The sequence below is a fragment of the Dama dama genome, chromosome X (genome assembly GCF_033118175.1).
Source record: "Dama dama isolate Ldn47 chromosome X, ASM3311817v1, whole genome shotgun sequence".
NCBI classification, from domain to species: domain Eukaryota; kingdom Metazoa; phylum Chordata; class Mammalia; order Artiodactyla; family Cervidae; genus Dama; species Dama dama.
This window is the reverse complement of record NC_083714.1, coordinates 98623584-98640836: the sequence shown is the minus strand read 5'-3', so window position 1 is coordinate 98640836 and position 17253 is coordinate 98623584. Positions and strand designations below refer to the sequence as shown.

At 52.5% G+C, this 17253-nt stretch overlaps 1 protein-coding gene across 5 annotated transcripts; it reads right to left on the bottom strand.

The window, feature by feature from the left end:
* Positions 1-12: 12 nt before the first annotated feature.
* Positions 13-15433, bottom strand: FOXP3 (forkhead box P3). Of its 5 annotated transcripts, none has more exons than XM_061137985.1 (12): positions 15201-15433; positions 7157-7388; positions 6533-6637; positions 6305-6443; positions 5835-5922; positions 5661-5765; positions 4355-4442; positions 4097-4177; positions 3179-3329; positions 2426-2502; positions 1133-1234; positions 13-940 (listed from the first exon to the last, which is right to left on the bottom strand). In XM_061137985.1, the coding sequence occupies exons 1-12, from the start codon at positions 15218-15220 to the stop codon at positions 791-793; spliced, it is 1338 nt and encodes a 445-aa protein (XP_060993968.1). In that variant the 5' UTR covers positions 15221-15433; the 3' UTR covers positions 13-790. The 5 variants fall into 5 exon arrangements, with proteins under 5 accessions (XP_060993968.1, XP_060993972.1, XP_060993969.1 ...); XM_061137989.1 differs by having other exon boundaries at positions 6305-6401; XM_061137986.1 differs by lacking the exon at positions 15201-15433 and adding an exon at positions 14019-14131.
* Between the last annotated feature and the right edge of the window lie 1820 nt (positions 15434-17253).

The window sequence follows — 17253 nt, the reverse complement described above, 5'->3', positions numbered from 1 at the left end:
AGGTGGCAGGTGAGACCCTGGATACATTTGGTGAGTCAGTGTGTGTAGCCCTTGGTGTCTGCCTGGGACTTCAGAGGCCCATCGGGGTGTTGTGCACCCACACACGTGGGTGTGCATGTGCACATGAGATGTGCTGGTGAGTTCAGAGTCTGTGTGACCAAGCATGTGTGTTGGGAGCCATGCGTTACCGTGTGTGACCTGCATGCATGCGTCTGGGTGGCTTTCTGGAACCTGACATCCTGAAGGTCCCGAGGCTGCTTCTGTGTTGTTGTCAGGGCCTGCCTTATGTGACACTGCACCTGTGGGCCTGGAAGCCGGCTGTGGGTGTGTGCTTTGGGGGATGTGGGTTGACTGCGGGTGTGACTGTGTGACTGCAAACTTGAGGTGGTGTGAGTGTACTGAGGCAGGCTCTTCATGTTTTGGGGGTTTGTGTCGAGCCCAGGGGACAGGATTGCGACTCTTATGTGTCCTTTTCCAGCTCCAAGGTCATCTGTGAGAGTGACTGAGGCAGGCTGTGTGTATGACTGGTTGTGAACTCTCAGTTTGGCTGAAGAGCCCGTCGCAGGGGGCTGGGGAGTGGGTGCAGGGCTGGGCCTGGGGTCCCTCTGAGCATCCTTGGTGCAGAGCGTGTGATCCAAGAGGGCAGTCAGCTGGGGAGTGGGGTCCCTGACTGGCAGGACAGTGCACACCTTACTTCTTGGTCCCTGCAGGCATGTCCAGGGCTGGTCACCCCTGCCCCCAGCCACTTCGATCCCCTCCCCTGTCCTCCCTTCTCTCCTTGGCTCTGAGATCAGGGGCCAGGTGTGGGGTTGGAACACCTGCTGGGCCTCTGGCTCCTCTTCTTGCGGAACTCGAACTCATCCACGGTCCACACAGCCCCCTTCTCACTCTCCACGCGTACGAAGCACTTGTGCAGGCTCAGGTTGTGGCGGATGGCATTCTGTGCAAGGAGGACCAGCCAGCCGGGCCAGGGCCAAGGGGGTGGGGGGATCAGATCAGGCACTGATGCCAGCAGTGCCCACCCCAAGCTGACCTCCTGTCCTTTCCCAACACGCCTCCAAGCCCCCTCCCAGGCCCCCCTGTGGTGGCGTTTGAGGCTCTCCCAGCCACTGCCCCGTCCAGAGGAGCTCACCTTCCAGGTGGCCGGGTGGTTTCTGAAGAAGGCAAACATGCGTGTAAACCAGTGATAGATCTCGTTGAGTGTCCGCTGCTTCTCAGGAGCCTCCAGGATGGCCTGGAGGTTAGGGGGTGTAGGGGTGAGGGGAGCTGCTCCCCCAAATGCAGCCTGACAGGGGCACTGGCCCATCTTGGGCTGGCCTCTGACCTGGGTGGAATTGTGGGCACAGGGGAAGGGAGGGAGATGGTGAGGGGTGACGGGTCAGAGACAGGGTTAGAAGTGGGGTGAGGGTGGGACTGGGATGGGGTTAGGTGAAGGATCAGGGCTGCGGTTGGAGTGATTCAGGGTCAGGGCTGGAGTGAAGTTAAATTTCTGGGGTGGAGTTGAAGCTCTCGGGATGGGGGTGGGGTGAGATTTCAGGGTTTAGGAAGTTTAAGGGCCAGGGGTGGGGTACATTTAGGGGTTTGGAAGGAGTAAAGGGCCCAGCAGAGTTAGAGGTCAGAGACGTGACTGGTTAAGGGTCAGGCTGGGGATGAGCTGGGGTAAGTCTAGGGACGAGGGGTGTAGCATTAGGTCAGGAGGCAGAGATGGGCCTAGTTATTTTGTGTGTCTGGATTGTATTTAGGTCTTGACTGTGTGTGGTCATTTAAGGATCTGGGCTGGGATTGGGTGCAGAGTGAGACTGAGGGTCTGGGAATTTGATCTGCTTGGATTTAGGAATGGAATTGCGTCAGGGGTCGGTGATCATGGGCTGCGGTGAGCCTCCGGGTTTGGATGGGGTGAGGCAAGTGAACGGGTGGCGTTGTGTAGGGTTAGGTGTGGGCCTGGGATGAAGGTCCAGGTGGGCTCTGGTGAAGCCTCCGGGAAGGCATTAGGGAGATTAAGATGAAGGGGTTGGGATGGGGTGAGGTGAAGGGTCAGGTATTACTAGGAAGGGGTTGGGGATGGGGTCTAGCAGGGGGATGTCTTGACAAACTGGGGTACGTCAGGGCTGAGGAAGGAGTTAAGGTGAACCTGAGGTGGGCATAGGGGAAGGGGCAGAGATAAGATTAGTTTGGGGGCTATTTATGGGCCCAGGAGGCAGTTAGGCATGGGGTTGAGGTGGTCATTAGGAAAGGGGTGGATTTAGGGCCGGCTCTTGGCTTGCCGTGGCTTGGATAGCAGTTGAGGTGTGGGTTTGGGGTGTAGATAGGGGATCACATCTAAGGCATGGGTTTGTTCACACAGGAGCCCCCCTGGGGGTGTTCAGTGAGGGGAAGGTCCTCCACTCCAGCCCTCTCTTCCTTCTCAGCCTGGCACCCTGCTTACCCAGCGGATGAGGGTGGCATAGGTGAAAGGGGGCCGCATGTTGTGGAACTTGAAGTAGTCCATGTTGTGGAAGAACTCTGTCAAGAGGTGGGGAGGGATCAGGTGCCATCTGGGAACTCCTCGCTCCCTCTCCCACCCTCTGCTCTCCACTGGCTGTTGAGTCTGCGTGCCTGAAATCCCACCATGTACACCGCTTTCCTGGACCACAATAACTGTTTGCTAAGCACTCTATGTAAAATGATACCATTTCCTCTTTACACTGCTCCCACCACTATAGGGCTTATTCTTCCCAAGGTTTAAAAGTAGTAACTTCCACACCAAAGGGATGTAACTGGTTAAGTGGTGGGGCCAGGAGGGCACTCAAAGGCCCTGCTCCCTGTTAAACCCATAGCCCAGACCATGTGGGTGGCAGGGGATTGGTGAGCTTGGCGAGTCACCCTGCTTTTTCTTGGTGGTGGGGAAACAAAGAGTCCCTGGGAGTTATTAAGCTAGCTCTCTCCCTCCTGGTGACCAAATGGAGCGAGTAGCTGAAGCCCAGAGTGAGTGAGTCCCAACCTCCAGGGAAGACAGGGCTAGACATCTGAGACCACAATGGGGGCTTGGAGGCCATGGAATTCCAGAGAGGAAGCTTTTGCAAGCAGTTGACATTTCTCAAAGTCTGGGTGGCAGTGGTAGGGAAGAGTGGTCCCCCACCTTGTACTAGGTAGGGAGATGAGGGGTCGGGGCACCGTGTAGGACATGCACCACCCTTACCTGGGAATGTGCCGTTTCCATGGCTGCCCCAGAGGTGCCTCCGCACGGCAAACAGGCCATCGGGGGCCTCCTGGGGTCCTGGCCAGGCCGGGACGGTGGTGCCTGGGGTGCCAGTGGCTACGATACAGCAGGAGCCCTTGTCAGATGATGCCTGGGGGAAGAGGGAGGGGCTGGTGACCCAGAGGCTTAAACTTTCCACTTAAATTTTAAATAAGTGTTTTTATTAACAAAAGCAAGGGTGTCTTCAATTCCACTCTGATGTAGAATCTGACAAAGCAGCACAAACCATATTTATTAGAGTGGAGGTGTGGACAAATGGGTGTAGAGCACCAGTGATGGGGCCACAAGTTAGGGTTGAATTGGGCTCTTCTGCCACCCAACTGGGACCTTGGGAAAGTCACCTAAGCCTCCCTGGCCTCAATGTTCCTCATCTGTGAAGTGGGGATGATAGTAATACCTCACACAGGCATCATGAATTAAATAAGGTAACATCACCAAAGCTGAGAAACAGTGCCTGACACCCCGGGCTGGCTTCTATATGATTGCTGCAGGTGCCCAGGGCCCGGCACTTTGTTTAATGTTCTGCAATCATCATTTTGAAATCCGAGCCCCATGATTTCATTTTGCACCAGGCTCTGTGAATTATATAGGCGGTTCTGCCAGCAGCACATGGTCTGTGTTCAGTGTTGGGTGATTTGCTGTTGCTTTGCAAACTCAAGATTGTGATGTCTGGGGATCTTAAGATCAGAGAGTTTGTAAGCTGAAAGCGACAGATTCCCAGGTCTGGGTATGTTTGGCGCTGGGGACGGGGGCCCAGAGATCCCAGGACCTGGGTGCAAGGATAGGTCCCCTGCCCCCTGCAGGAGCCTCTCCCACTGCCCAGCCGTCCGTGCCACCTGTGGGTCTGGGGTGGCTCACCGCAGATGGAGCCTTGGTTGGGGCCATCTTCCCGGCCAGATGGGCCTGCATAGCACCCAGCTTCTCCTTCTCCAGCACCAGCTGTGAGGACAGGCACAGAGTGAGGCCTTGACCCGCTCTTTCTCCACTTCTTTGCCCGGGCTGTGGTCTTCCCTGGGAGTGCCCTGCCTCCTTCCTTCCGTCAGGCCAGGCCCCTTCCTGGGTGAGCTTGGCTCCTGGCATGGGGTAGGCTGACCATTTACCACCCCCCCACATCACCTGTTGCTCCAGAGATTGCACCACCTCCCTCTGGAGCAGACACTGCGCCCTGCCCTTCTCATCCAGGAGATGGTCTGCCTGGCAGTGCCTGGGTAGGGGGAAGAGTCCACGTGGGTGACCATGGTGGGCCCAGCCTTCTGGCTCAACATTCTGAGGGGAAAGGGCTCAGACTCTGGGAGGAAGTTCTCTTCAGAGTCTCAGCCTCCCTCCCCTCTGTTGACCTCAGTCTCCCTCTCAGACCTGTCATTCCTTCAACGCATGCCACTTGGCATCTACTGTATGGTCAGGGTGCTGGAGATGATGATGGATGGGTAGTGAGCTGAGAGCAGACCAGGTAAGTGAGAGTGGGAAAGGCATTCCAGATGGAGAGGACAGCCTGTGCAAAGGCCTGGTCCTGAAGACAGGATGCACTGAGTTGCCACTGATAGTTGGGTATGGTTGGAGAAGGGGGTGGGTGTGAGAGAGTGAGGGAAACAGTGTGTGTGTGTGTGATGGGGCTGAGAGGAGGCAGCAACAGAGGGAAACTGTGTGTGTGTGTGTGTGTGTGTGTGTGTGTGTGTGTGATGGGGCTGAGAGGAGGCAGCAACAGAGGGAAACTGTGTGTGTGTGTGTGTGTGTGTGTGTGTGTGATGGGGCTGAGAGGAGGCAGCAACAGAGGGAAACAGAGTGTGTGTGTGTGTGTGTGTGTGTGATGGGGCTGAGAGGAGGCAGCAACAGAGGGAAACTGTGTGTGTGTGTGTGTGTGTGTGTGTGTGTGTGTGTGTGATGGGGCTGAGAGGAGGCAGCAACAGAGGGAAACAGAGTGTGTGTGTGTGTGTGTGTGTGTGTGTGTGTGTGATGGGGCTGAGAGGAGGCAGCAACAGCCACTGTGAGGATCTGGGACTTTGGGGATCAATAAAATCAGGCTGGTGTGTTGGCATAACAGGGTAGCAGGGCAAAGCAGTTAGGAGTGTGGATTCTGGAGCCTGGCTGTCGCTCAGAGGCTGGGTGATCTTGATCAAGACACTTAACCGCTCTGGCCTCAATTTCTTTGTCTGTAAAATGGAGGCAATCATAGCACACACCTCTATTGTGATGCCCCATTATACAGATGAGGAAACTGAGGCTCAGAGAAACTAACTTGCCCAAGATCAGAGTCCATGAGTGATGGAGTCAGGCTCTGAACCCACAGTCTCAGCTTTTGCCTCTTTCATCTTACTCCCTATCAGGATGAGGCCTGAACTGAAACTTGCACCCCCAGACCTCCTCCCACAAACTGTCCCCCACCCCCAGACCAGAATGGGCCCGGTGGGCCCGGCTCACTCACTTGAGGAAGTCCTCTGGCTCCTTGAAGACCTTCTCACATCCGGGCCACTTGCAGACACCATTTGCCAGCAGTGAGTAGGAGCCCTGGGGCACAGTCGAAAGGGTGCTGGGGGGACAAAAAGTGTCAGGGGCAGGGGTGGCAGGGCAGGGAGCCTTCCCAGCCCTGCGCACTGACCTGTCTTTCCTAGGCATGCCGGGGCTTGGGAAGGTGCAGAGCAGTGCTGGCTCCCTGGACACCCACTCCAGGCTGGCCACGTTGATCCCTGCAGGGGGGACAGGGCACCTCTGGGTGCCAGGCTCTGAAGCTTGGTCCCAACCGGGCCTCTCGTTTTGAGCTTCCGACCCCCCCTGAGTTTAGCAGGCCCAGACTCCCAGGGGGCTCTGTGGTCCCTAACCTCCGAAGCTTCTGTAGAGCAGCTCAAAGACTGTGCTGACATTTCGACTAACTTTGCAAAAGATCTGTGGTTCTGGGATTTTGACATTCTGCGTCTTTAAGATTCTGACATTTTTGAGAGGTTGGAGTTTCCAAGATGATAAGACCTGACCCCTCTGGCCCCCCGAGGGCCATGATTCGGCAGCCCACACTGCTTTAGTTCAAGGATTGCGGGCTCTGGGGTTCTGTGGAGCTGCGGGGCACAGTGTTACCAGGTGGCAGGCCAGGCCGGGCCTTGAGAGAGAAGAGCCCCGTAGCAGCAGTGGGTGGCGGGAGGCTGATCATGGCTGGGCTGTCCAGTGGGCGCACCTGCAGCACAGGAGTCCGGGCATGGGTGTCCACTGTTGAGAGCTAGGGGCACATGAGGGCTGTGGTTCAGCCTGGTCCCCTCCCCAGTTCTCCCGCCTGCTCCACCCTCCCTACCCGTGCTGAGCTGGTACCTGGTGCACGAAGTGTGGCCTGTCCTGGAGGAGCGCCTGCAAGTGGGGCGAGGGACCCAGCCGAGCTCCGGAGGGTGCCACCATGACAAGGGGTACTGTGGGCATCTGGGGGAAGGCAGGTGGGTGACATGCTATCCTTATGCTCGTTCTACATGTCTAATCCCTATACTCCTCACTGCAACCCTGCCTACTAGGTACTATGACCATCCCCATTTTCCGTATGTGGAAACTGAGGCTCAGGGAGACTGGGTGACTGTTTCAAGGTCAAGCCAGCTAGTAAGTTTCGGAGCTGCCTTCCATCTTGTCACCTCACCTCTGTGGGCCCCCAGCCCTTTGTCACATGGGGGTGGAGACACACAAGGCTATGCCTGTGGGACGATGATGGGGTCTCCTCTCTTGAGATACGGGTTGGGAGGTCGGTGAGAGCCTCGAATCTCTGAGACCTGCTATGTGGGGACTTTCTTGGCCCTGTGACATCTGCATAAGTCACAGACTTGCCTGGGACCCGGAAAACCACTTCCTGTGCCCCGGCTTGGCCCCCCCGCCCAGTGCCACAGTAAAGGTCGGCACCTGTAGGCCCAGGTGCCCCACCCTGCCTGCCCCATCCTGGACCCTAGGCCTTACCTGCAGCTGCGATGGTGGCATGGGGTTCAAGGAGGAAGAGGAGGTGTGGGCCCCGCTTCGGAGATCCCGGCCTTGGAAAGTTGTCCCAGGGCTCTTGGTGCCCAGCTGGTCTGAGGCCTTGGGTGCAGCCCTCCAGCTGGGCGAGGCTCCTGGGGATGGGCTGAGTACCAAGGAAGGGGCCAAGGGCTTGGCTGGCCTGGGGTTGGGCATTGGGTCCTTGTCCAAGGGCAGGCTGCAGGGACACAAGAAGAAGGAGTTACATGTGTGCTGGGCTGTGCATGTACGAAATACTCAACTGTTTGAACCATGTGGACACCCACTCTGGTCAGAGCAGGCATTGGCCAGGGACCGTCCCAAAGGGACCCCAGCTCTGGTCACATGTGTGTGCATGTGCATGCACATACTTGCTGTCAGGGACACAGGTGTGCCTACTATGTTGCCAAGCACACCCCCCGTGCAGACATACATAGACCGAGTACACAGCCTGCCTGCACACACTGACACAACCCTGCTGGGGAATTCAGGCTGGTTTTTGGGGCTTCAGTCAGGGTAGATCTCAGCATTTGAGTGGTGGACTTCAAGCCTCCGCCCTCCCGTCCTCCTGGAACTGGGTACAAGCCACACAACCTTTGCTGACCCTGCTAGGATTGGGTTCTGATTTTCTCCTGGGAGCATTGTTACCCCAGTGACTCGGGCACATCTGGGAGTAAAAGGGGGGCATGGACTCAAAAGATCCCTCTGGCTGCTGTAAAAGGGGAATGCTCTAGGGAGGTGAGGGTAGAAGTAGGGGGAATAGTGAGGAGGCTACTACAATAGTCCAGGCAAGCAACAGTCCAGACCAGGCTGATGGCAGTGGAGATGGCGAGAGGTGGGTGGATTCTGAGTTATGTTTTGAAGGTGGAGTCAGGAGAACTGGATGGCAGCTTGGATGTGGGAGGTGAGAGAGGGAGGGTCATGGTGACTTACGGGTGTTAGCTGGGCAGCTGGAAGGACAGAACTGACATGACCTGAGATCGGGGAGACATGGGGGAGCAGGGTCGGGGGTCCTGATCCAGGTGTGGAGGGACATGGGAAGTCTGGCATTAGATGTGCAAGTGGCAAGGCGGGGTAGGAGCTGAGTGAAGAAGTCTGGAGCTTAGATGGGCATCTCTGAGATCATCTCCACACTCCCACCCTGCACAGAGCTGGCAGGGCAGGTACCAGAGAGGAGGAAATACAGATTCTCTTGAGCCAGGGGCTGGTATGAGCTCCTTGACTTGGCTCCCACCAGAGTTTACCGGAATCTCTGCTTTGCAGGCCTGCCTCCCAGCCATTTCTCATGCTATTCGACCTACCCAGAATGCTTCCTCCTCTTCCTGTACACAAACCCTGTCCAGAAAGTCCTCCTAAATGGCTCCAGAACCTTACACTCTCTGACGGGCAGGGCCTTGGTTTCTCAGATTCATGTAATCCCAGTCTGAGAGGAAGCCAGAACTGAAGGGACTGCCAAGTCCAACTTCCATTCTATGGAAGTGGCTAACCAGGTACAGTGTCCCACAGCCCCATGGTGACTTGAGAACTCTACTTTCTCCAGAAAGTGTGTGTGTGTGTGTGTGTGTGTGTTTGTGTGTGTGTTCATGTCCCAGTCTCACCCCACAGCACTGGGATGGGCACAGAGCTGCTGAGAGCAGACCTGGGGAGTAAAAGGGAAGGTTCTGAGGGGGCAGTAGCTCTTTTACCTTTGCTGTCAGCTCACAGGGGGTGTCAGAACTATGGTGCTGAAGGAAGTAGGGGTAAGAATCCAGGTATTTAAACCCCTAGTCTTTCAGGGGCTTAGGACATTACTGCCTGAGAATTAAGAGCCTGGGTCTATGGAGGCGCAGAACAAGGGCCAGAGAGTGTCGAAGACCCTGAAGACATGAGTGAATGAATGAGTGGATGAAGGCAGGCAGAGATCACGGTGAGGCTTGAACAAGCCAAGGGACATCAGGCTGCCAGCAAACCATCCAAAGCTATGAAAGACGCATGAACAGATTCTCATACCCCTACGAGGAACCACCCCTGCCGACACCTTGATCTCGGACTTCGGCCTCCAGAACTGTGCGACAAACCATTTCTATTGTGTAAGCCACCTAGTTTGTGGTAGTTTTTCACAGAAGACCTGAGCAAACCAATACCAATTTTGGTGGATGCATGAATGTTTCTCAACGCTCTGGCCTGGTCCACAAGGCTAGCTTGTGGTTGGTTCTCCAGTTGCCTGGACCCTTGGCCAGAGCATATAAGAAGCCACTTCCCCAGATACATCTGGAACCACCTGAGTCAGGGCAGCATAGATACATTCTCAGAAAGGGGCCGTGGATATGGTCTGTCTGGTGGTGGGGCACCTGGAGGACCAGACTGGGCAGCTGGCTTCCTGCACTGTCTGTTGGGGCGTCCCTTTCTGACTATTTCTCAGAAGCCACATGGAGGATGTTTCTGGGACACAGATTGTATTTTCGTATCGGGGTCTGCATCTGAGCCCTGCTGTCACAGCCCCCGACTTCCCCAGATATTTCTGCCATTGACGTCATGGCGGCCGGATGCACTGGGCTTCATCAGTACCAAGGAGGAAAAGAAGGGGGCAGGTACCCCACCCCACGGGTTTCATTCCGAGAATTGGCCATCCCGTCCTGCAGCTGGTTTGGCCCAGGTGGGGTGATGTGGGTGCTGGCGGATGTGGTGAGTGACGTCCATCTGGCCACCATGACGAGCCCTGGGCCCTGTAGACCTGGCCCTTCTTGGGCCATGGAGAGGCCCAAGGTTTGATGCTTGGGGAGCGCCATGCAGACCCCACAGAGACTGGGGCCCTCGGAGTCTTCAAATGGTACTATGCCAGAAACTTAGACTCATAGAACATTATTTCTTAGATTTAAAGGATCCCAGAATCTCAAACCCACAGACTCTGTGGGGTCCATGGGCTCAACTTCTCAGTATGTGAAGGCCAATGTCCCTGGTGCTCAAATTCACTGGAACTTCCTGAAGTTCACAGTGCCTCCTCCCTACCAGGCCTGGAATTGCAGCAAGCCTTCCTTCAGCCTCCCTCCTCAGTTCTGGGAAAGCAGGAAGGTCAGAATCATCCTCTGCGTCCCCCAGCCTGGAACCAGGCTCTGACAGTAACCAGCTGTAACTCTCCTCAGGCTCATATATAAATTGAGACAATAATAGTACCCATCTTCCAAAGTTAATGTGTACTAAATGCTTAATGAAATGTCAGTGATCAGTAGATGGACCAGGGAAGGGTCTGTCTTCCTGTCTATTCTGGGACAAAGCTCCCAGACTCAGCCACTTTGCCAGAGATGGGGAGGGAAGGAAGGGGATGTTGAGGCCAGCACACATTTGGCTAGGACCTCATGATTGGAGCAGGAAAGGCCCTGGTCTTTGCCAATAGAGAGTGTACCATCAGGCTCTCTGGAGGGGCCCCAGGAGAGAGTCCCAGGGACCAGTGCCAACTCTGGGGACATAGTTGAGCCCTGTCCACAGTCAGACTCACAAACAGACTGACTGATGTCCCTATAGTATCACCACCCTCTGGCCATGAGGCTTCCTGACTCATGGGGCCCTGGGACCTCACCCAGCCTAGCTCTTGTGAGGCTGGCCCCACACTGTGACCCTGAGGGTCCAACTCATGAGAGGGCTGAAGGTAGAATGGCAGCAGATGGGAGGCAGCCTAGGGTCCCCCTGTGCCTGTGATGGGTGCTGAGGAGTAGTCTGAGGCCCACGGTTGGGCAGAGAGACAGAGCCAGGGCCCCTCTGAGTGTCTCGGGATCTGAGCTCGGGTCTCAGCTCTGCCACTGTGTCTCTGTGAGGGCTTCATGGAGTCCTCCTGCCCATCTCCCGGCCTCAATCTGCCCCCTCTGTATGCTGGAACGGGGAGGGGTGTAGAGTGGATGAGGGCCAGGGGCCTTGTGCTCGGTGTCTGAGTGAGCGGCTAGGTGTCTGCAGGCCTTTGATTCAATAACTGCCCTTCTATACAGGGGAATGGCTGGAGACAGGGATACAGAGAGACAAAGAGAGACAGAAACAGACATAGGCAAATTAAGAGACCCAGAGGACAAGAGCTACAGAGAGAGATGGGAGAGACATGGGGTGGGACAGAGAGAGACACTTGGAGAGAGAAACAAAGAGAATGAGAGAGATAATGAGAGAGGAGAGACAGTGAGGACGAGCAAGGAACGCACAGGAGCAGAACGTCAAAGACAGGTAACAAGATAGACGGAAACAATACAGGGAGATGGGGAGAGGCAAAGAAACAGATAAGAGAGACAGACAGAGACAGAGAAAGAGAGAGAGGGAGACGGAGAGAGAGAAAGAGATGCTCCAAGCAAGAACAGTTGTTGGTCTCTGGCTGGAGGAACTGATCCTTTTTTATTCCACAATAACAAAGGAATAACAAAGGGCAAGGTGCCAGGGCTTTCAGTGGGTGCTACATTGGAGCGAAGAGCAACAATCACAAAATGCTGTGGCCCTGGCACCAGAAGAGACACTGAGGAATAGAACAGAAGGGGAAAAGCTCAAATACAGACCAACGTCTACAGAGAATGGAGTTGTGATGAATGTGGCATGTGGCATTTCAAACCAGGAGACATTGAAAGAGACTGTTTAACAAATGTTTCTGGAATAATTAAGGGGACAATAAAGTTAATGACTGACCAGTCCATTTTCCCACCACCCCCCCGCCCCGCCCAGTGTGAAATGTCACCCTCATCATATACCCTAAAATAAATTCCAGATCTATTAAAGGGATAAATAATAATATCTTATATTGATCTTGGGTTTACTGTATGCCAGGCCCTATGCTAAGCATTTAAGAAGGTTGAGAGATTTAATCCCTGTAACCACCCTTTGAGGTTGGTACTATTATAACCATCACAGTACCTATGAGGAAATGGAGGTATAGAGAGGTTAGATGCCTGGCTGAAAATCACACAGATTGCCTGGGCTGAGGTTGGGTTTGTCCCAGACAGTCTGGCTCCAATACCCACACTCTTAACCTCTAAAGTAAATGGAAAAAATGAAGCCATAAAAGAGAATAGAAGCCAACACAGGTGAACATTTATCTCATTTTCAAGTGGGAAAGGGCTTTCTAAGCATAAAACCAGAGACAGTAACCACAGAAGAAAAGACTAACCTCGTTGACAATATAAAAACATCATAAGCATCACAAAACAGCAGAAATAGAAAAACAACTTCAGCAAATGATGAATTGAGAGAGAATATTTGCTGTATATGTATGGCTGAGGGAAGGTTAATATCCTTTTATATAATGAGCTGTGACACATCAATAAATTAAAATAATGAACACCCTATTAGGACTAAGGACATGACCAGACAACTGGGGGGAGAAAAGCATGAATGGTCAACAAACAGTATAAATTATCAAAAGGTGCAAATTTCAACAACATGGTAATATTTTTCTTACCTGTTATGTTGAGAAAGGACTAAAAAACGATAATACCCACCCATGGTTAGCTCAAGTAGAGGGAACATAAAACAGGACAACCTTTTGGGAGAACAATTTGTAGAAAGGGTCAGAAGCCTTAAAAATTCACAAACCCTTTGCCCTAGCCGCTCGACTTGTAGGAATCCAAGGGATTAATCAGGGATGATTATGGGAAAAAACTAGAAACAACCCGAATGTCCAAAAATCAGCACTTGGTCAAACCAGCCGTGGTTCACACCAATGTGAGGATAGTCTGGACAGTTATAATAGATCATTTTATGTTGAAACATTTTTCAGTGACCTACAAAAATGCTATTCATTGAACAAAGCAGAAACAAAATCAATAGATAGCCAGATAGCATGATTCTAATTTGGTTAAAAAAAATACTAACAGTTAACACTCAGTGAGCACTTGCTAAGCCTGCAGAGACGAGGTCACACTAACCCTGAATGATCTGCTCTGTTACTGGACATGGATCCTGGCCATACACACACACGCAAGCACACGCACACACCTGGCCACACACACACACACACACAAACCAGGTCCTAAGGGTATGACCCCGCAGCTAAATCATGGTTGACAGTGGTGTGAAGTGCCCCACTTCACATGATAAGAAGGCTCTTATCATGCGGTGCAAGCACAAGTTCATGTTAAGGGCTCAGCCCAACCCAACTCCTCTTTTGATCAGGGCAAACAGAATTGAAGCTCATTCTTGTAAACTGTAAATGTCCTTCTCAACGTTACTTAACATGCTGTTATTAACCACTAACTGTACAAAGTTCTGTGCTAGACGTTGGGGTGCGGGGAGGCAGGCAGGGAGAAAGCAAGACGAGTGAATGGGAAAGGCGGTGGGAGAGACGGAGGAAAGGAGACAGACGGAGTGTGGTCGGTCAAGATGGAGGAGACAGCAACAGGGGAGATGGTCAGAGCCAGAGAGAGACAGAGGGATGGAGACTGTGCATTCCAGGAAAGACAGAAAAAGAGTGGGGCAGAGAAACATGAAAAGAATGAGACAGAGAGGGATGGGAGGTATCAAGAGAGAAGAGCCAAAGAGATGCCGCAGACGTAGTTGAAATTTCCAGTTTTACCTGGATAGTATTTCAAGTTGTTCAAAGCTCTGCAATTCATAAAAACTGGCAGTTGATATATTTAAAACATCTTACCCATCCACACATTGAGCCATTTATTTATCTTTGCCTCTGCCTCAGCACTGATTAAGTGCTTGATCTATCAGTCTTCTGGCGTTTGTTATTACTGTAAATAATACCTTACCTGACCAGGACCACAGGAGCTGTGTGCGTCTTGACAGTCCCCAAGGGCCACCAATCCCCTCAATGCCTACCTCACTGTCGTCTCTTCCGTTGTACCCACATCTGGTGGGGGAGAGTGGGGACACTCACCTTGGTGAACTGGACTGACAGAAAAGGATCAGCTTGGCTTGTGGGAAACTGTCACATATCAAAACAACTTTGCTTTTATACCGAGAAGAAAAACCACGGTGTGGAAGCCACAGACCTCTCTCTTCTAATAATCCAATTTTTTTTCGATGAGTGTGTACGCTGATAATCACGGGGTGGGGGGGGGGGTTCTCATAGTTTTTTTTTTTTTCTCTCTCTCTCTCACTCGCTTGCTCTGTTTCTTCTCTTCTTGATTATGAGACTTAAACGGAAATTTTGAAATTTTGGGTTTTTTCTTTGCCCTTTACGAGTCATCTGAAAATATGATTTCTTCCCCTCACTACAGAGGTGAGAGGTATCAATGAGATAACAAGGCTCATGAGAAACCACAGTTTTTAAAACAATTGTGTAGAGTTAGAAAAAAAGGGAAAAGAACTCAAATAAATCACAGGGGCTTCTCAGGTAAGTAGAGGTGCTACTCCATGAGTGAAGGGATATGTGAGGGTCTCCGAGGAAAGGGAGAGATGAACTACAGGCTATGCATGGATGGGAAATGCCAGGGAAAGAAATGAAATAGGGTTGTATTTCCAGAGGCCTTGCTCTGGTCCAGGCCTGTTTACCCTTAAGTGGAATTGACATGGTCATCACGCTCTTACTGCCAAGGATGGGGAGCTCTGGACGTTCTTGCAACCCATCTTCTCACTGAGGGTGAGGGGCATGGAAGTTAATTCACAGAGAAAAAATGCAGGGAGTCCCTCCCTACCCCCTCACAATTCACAGAATCCAAGAGTCTGGGAGCCACTGGCTCCCAGAATCCACTGAACATCACTGAATGAGGAAAGGGAGAAAAGTCTTGCTTCATTATATCTTAAGGCCTGAGAACTCTGACCCAGAGGCTACACTACCAGGAAGGTCCCAACCAGGCCCCAGTATTAACATATCCATCCTCGTAAAGCCTGGAGAGGCCCGTTGGGACCCCAAACTTCTCATGGTCAGGTACATCATGTTCTGATGCTTCTGAGGCCCTCAGCCTTTGTAATTTTCTACTCTGACAAATCCCTGTTTCTAAGGATTTAGGATTCCAAATATCCACCATCATCCCCATAGCTGACAGGTATCTCAGATTTTCCATGTGCCAGGCACAGCACCGAACACTTCTCACAACGGATCACGTTCAATCCTCACCACAGCCCTCGGAGATCCATCTGTCATCACGGCCGTTAATACATATCAGGAAAACGGAGACATGAGGTAGTCCGGCAATGTGCCTGGGATCACAGAGCTGGTGAATAGGGGCCCTGTGTCCCATTGGTGGTGGAGTTTGAAACCCCCATGTTTCCTTGAGCACAATGGTCTCACTCTAGGCTGCAATGACAGGGAAGTTCTGAGATTTGGAGATTCTTCAGGGGGCTTGAAGGTTTCGGGTTGTCCAAGACTTGGTGGCTGCATTTCCTCACCTCAGTGAGCATTCCTTCCAATCAATGGTCAACAGGCATGTGCAGCCCCCAGGGGCTTTTCCAGATAAGCCATGGCTGAGACTCTCTGCCCCTGGCACTCCAGTGCTCTGCAGAGCCTAGGGTTCTGCCATCCAACGTCTACTCCAATCCGTCTGCAAGACTGGCTTCAGGCCTGGGGAACAGAAATTGGGAAGAGCTTATTCACATGGTATAAACCTCCTGTCCAAGACCCACCCCTTCACTTCTTTTTCTCCCCATCACCTCTGAAGTTGTCAAAAGGAGGAGAGCCTCTTTCCTCCACTCAGACTTACCTTTCTGGAAAAGCGCAGAGGGGCCTGGTGGCCTGGCTTTGTAAAGACAAGAAAAAAAAAAGTGAATAGAGAAAAAAGATCTTAAAAAAAAAAAAAAAACCCAGCCAACAACAACAATAAAGAAAAAAAAAAAAACCAACTCTCCCTACCATTAGTTCAAAACAATTTCACTGGTTGAGGCGCTTGAGGTGGTAGGACATGTCTGAGACCCAAAGATGGCCCATGTGTGCCGAGCAGCCAGGGGAGGCACCAAGTGGGGTAAGGTCTCAGGCTGGAGGCCTTTAGGGATCCGGCATACAGCAGGAGCTTAAAAGATGTGGCATGTGGTTAAGAGCAAGAGAAGGGGTGAGGAACGTGCTTGTCAGGAAGGAGTCTGACTTTACGGATGTCCCCTTGCTCCTTGTGGACTTGAGGGGTCTGAACTATATAACTATAAACAAGGTCAGTTCTAGAAGCTGAGGCCCCATTCCCTGCCCCAGGACCTGTTCCCTCCTGAGAGAGGGGGCTCTTTTTTCCCTTTCAGAGTCCAAGGTGTGGGTTGCATCCTCCCCACAGGGCCCCTACCCATCCTCTCACTGTGTGAGAGGAGCACCAGAAAAGGAGGGAGAAGGCTGAGTGAGAGGTGATGCTGCTGCTGTTGGGGGCCAGGACTCGTGCACAGCAAGGACCAAGGGGTCAAGTGGGTAGAGGCCGGGGTCACCACCTCTCTGCACTGGACTACATCCTCTTGCAGGGGAGGCTTCTGTGGGAGAGGGGACAGGATTAAATAGAGAGGTTGGCAAAAGTCCACAGAGAAGTGGGCCTTTGACAAAGATTTGAAGGAGGTGAGGGGGGAGTCATGTAGATGATATCTGAGCAATTCCAGAGGAAATAGCCAGTGCTAAAATCCTGATGTGGGAGTATGCCTGATCTGCTCAAAATATACCAAGGAGGTCCGTGTGGTTAGAGTGGTGCAAGTGAGAGAAAGAGGGGTGGGAGGTGAGGTAAGAGACGGGACGGGGGGAAGGGGCATTGAACCATACAGGACCTTATAGCCCATGGTAAGGACCTTGGCTTTTACTGAGTGAGTAGGAGGCCATGGGAGGGTTGTGAGCAGGGGAGAGATGTGAACGGTCATAGGATTTAACAGGATCCCTTTGATTGCTGAGTGTAGAATGGACTGTAGGAGTGAGGGTGGAAGCAGAGGCATCAGTGAGAGGAAGGCTACTGCAGCAATCCACTTGACTGATAATGGTGCTGGCAGTGGAGGGAATGGGAGAGGGCATATTTGGGAAATATAGCAAATGGAGAGCTGACAGGATTTGTTGAAGAATGACAGTCTTAAGCCAGACCAGGACACAGACAAAGGAGTTCCTGGACTACTTAACATCTTGAAATTTTATGTGAGAAAAAAAAAGTTCTATCTTGTTTAAGCCCATATTATTTTGTGTGGATTTCCCTGTTACTTGCAACTAAACATATTAGTTCCTG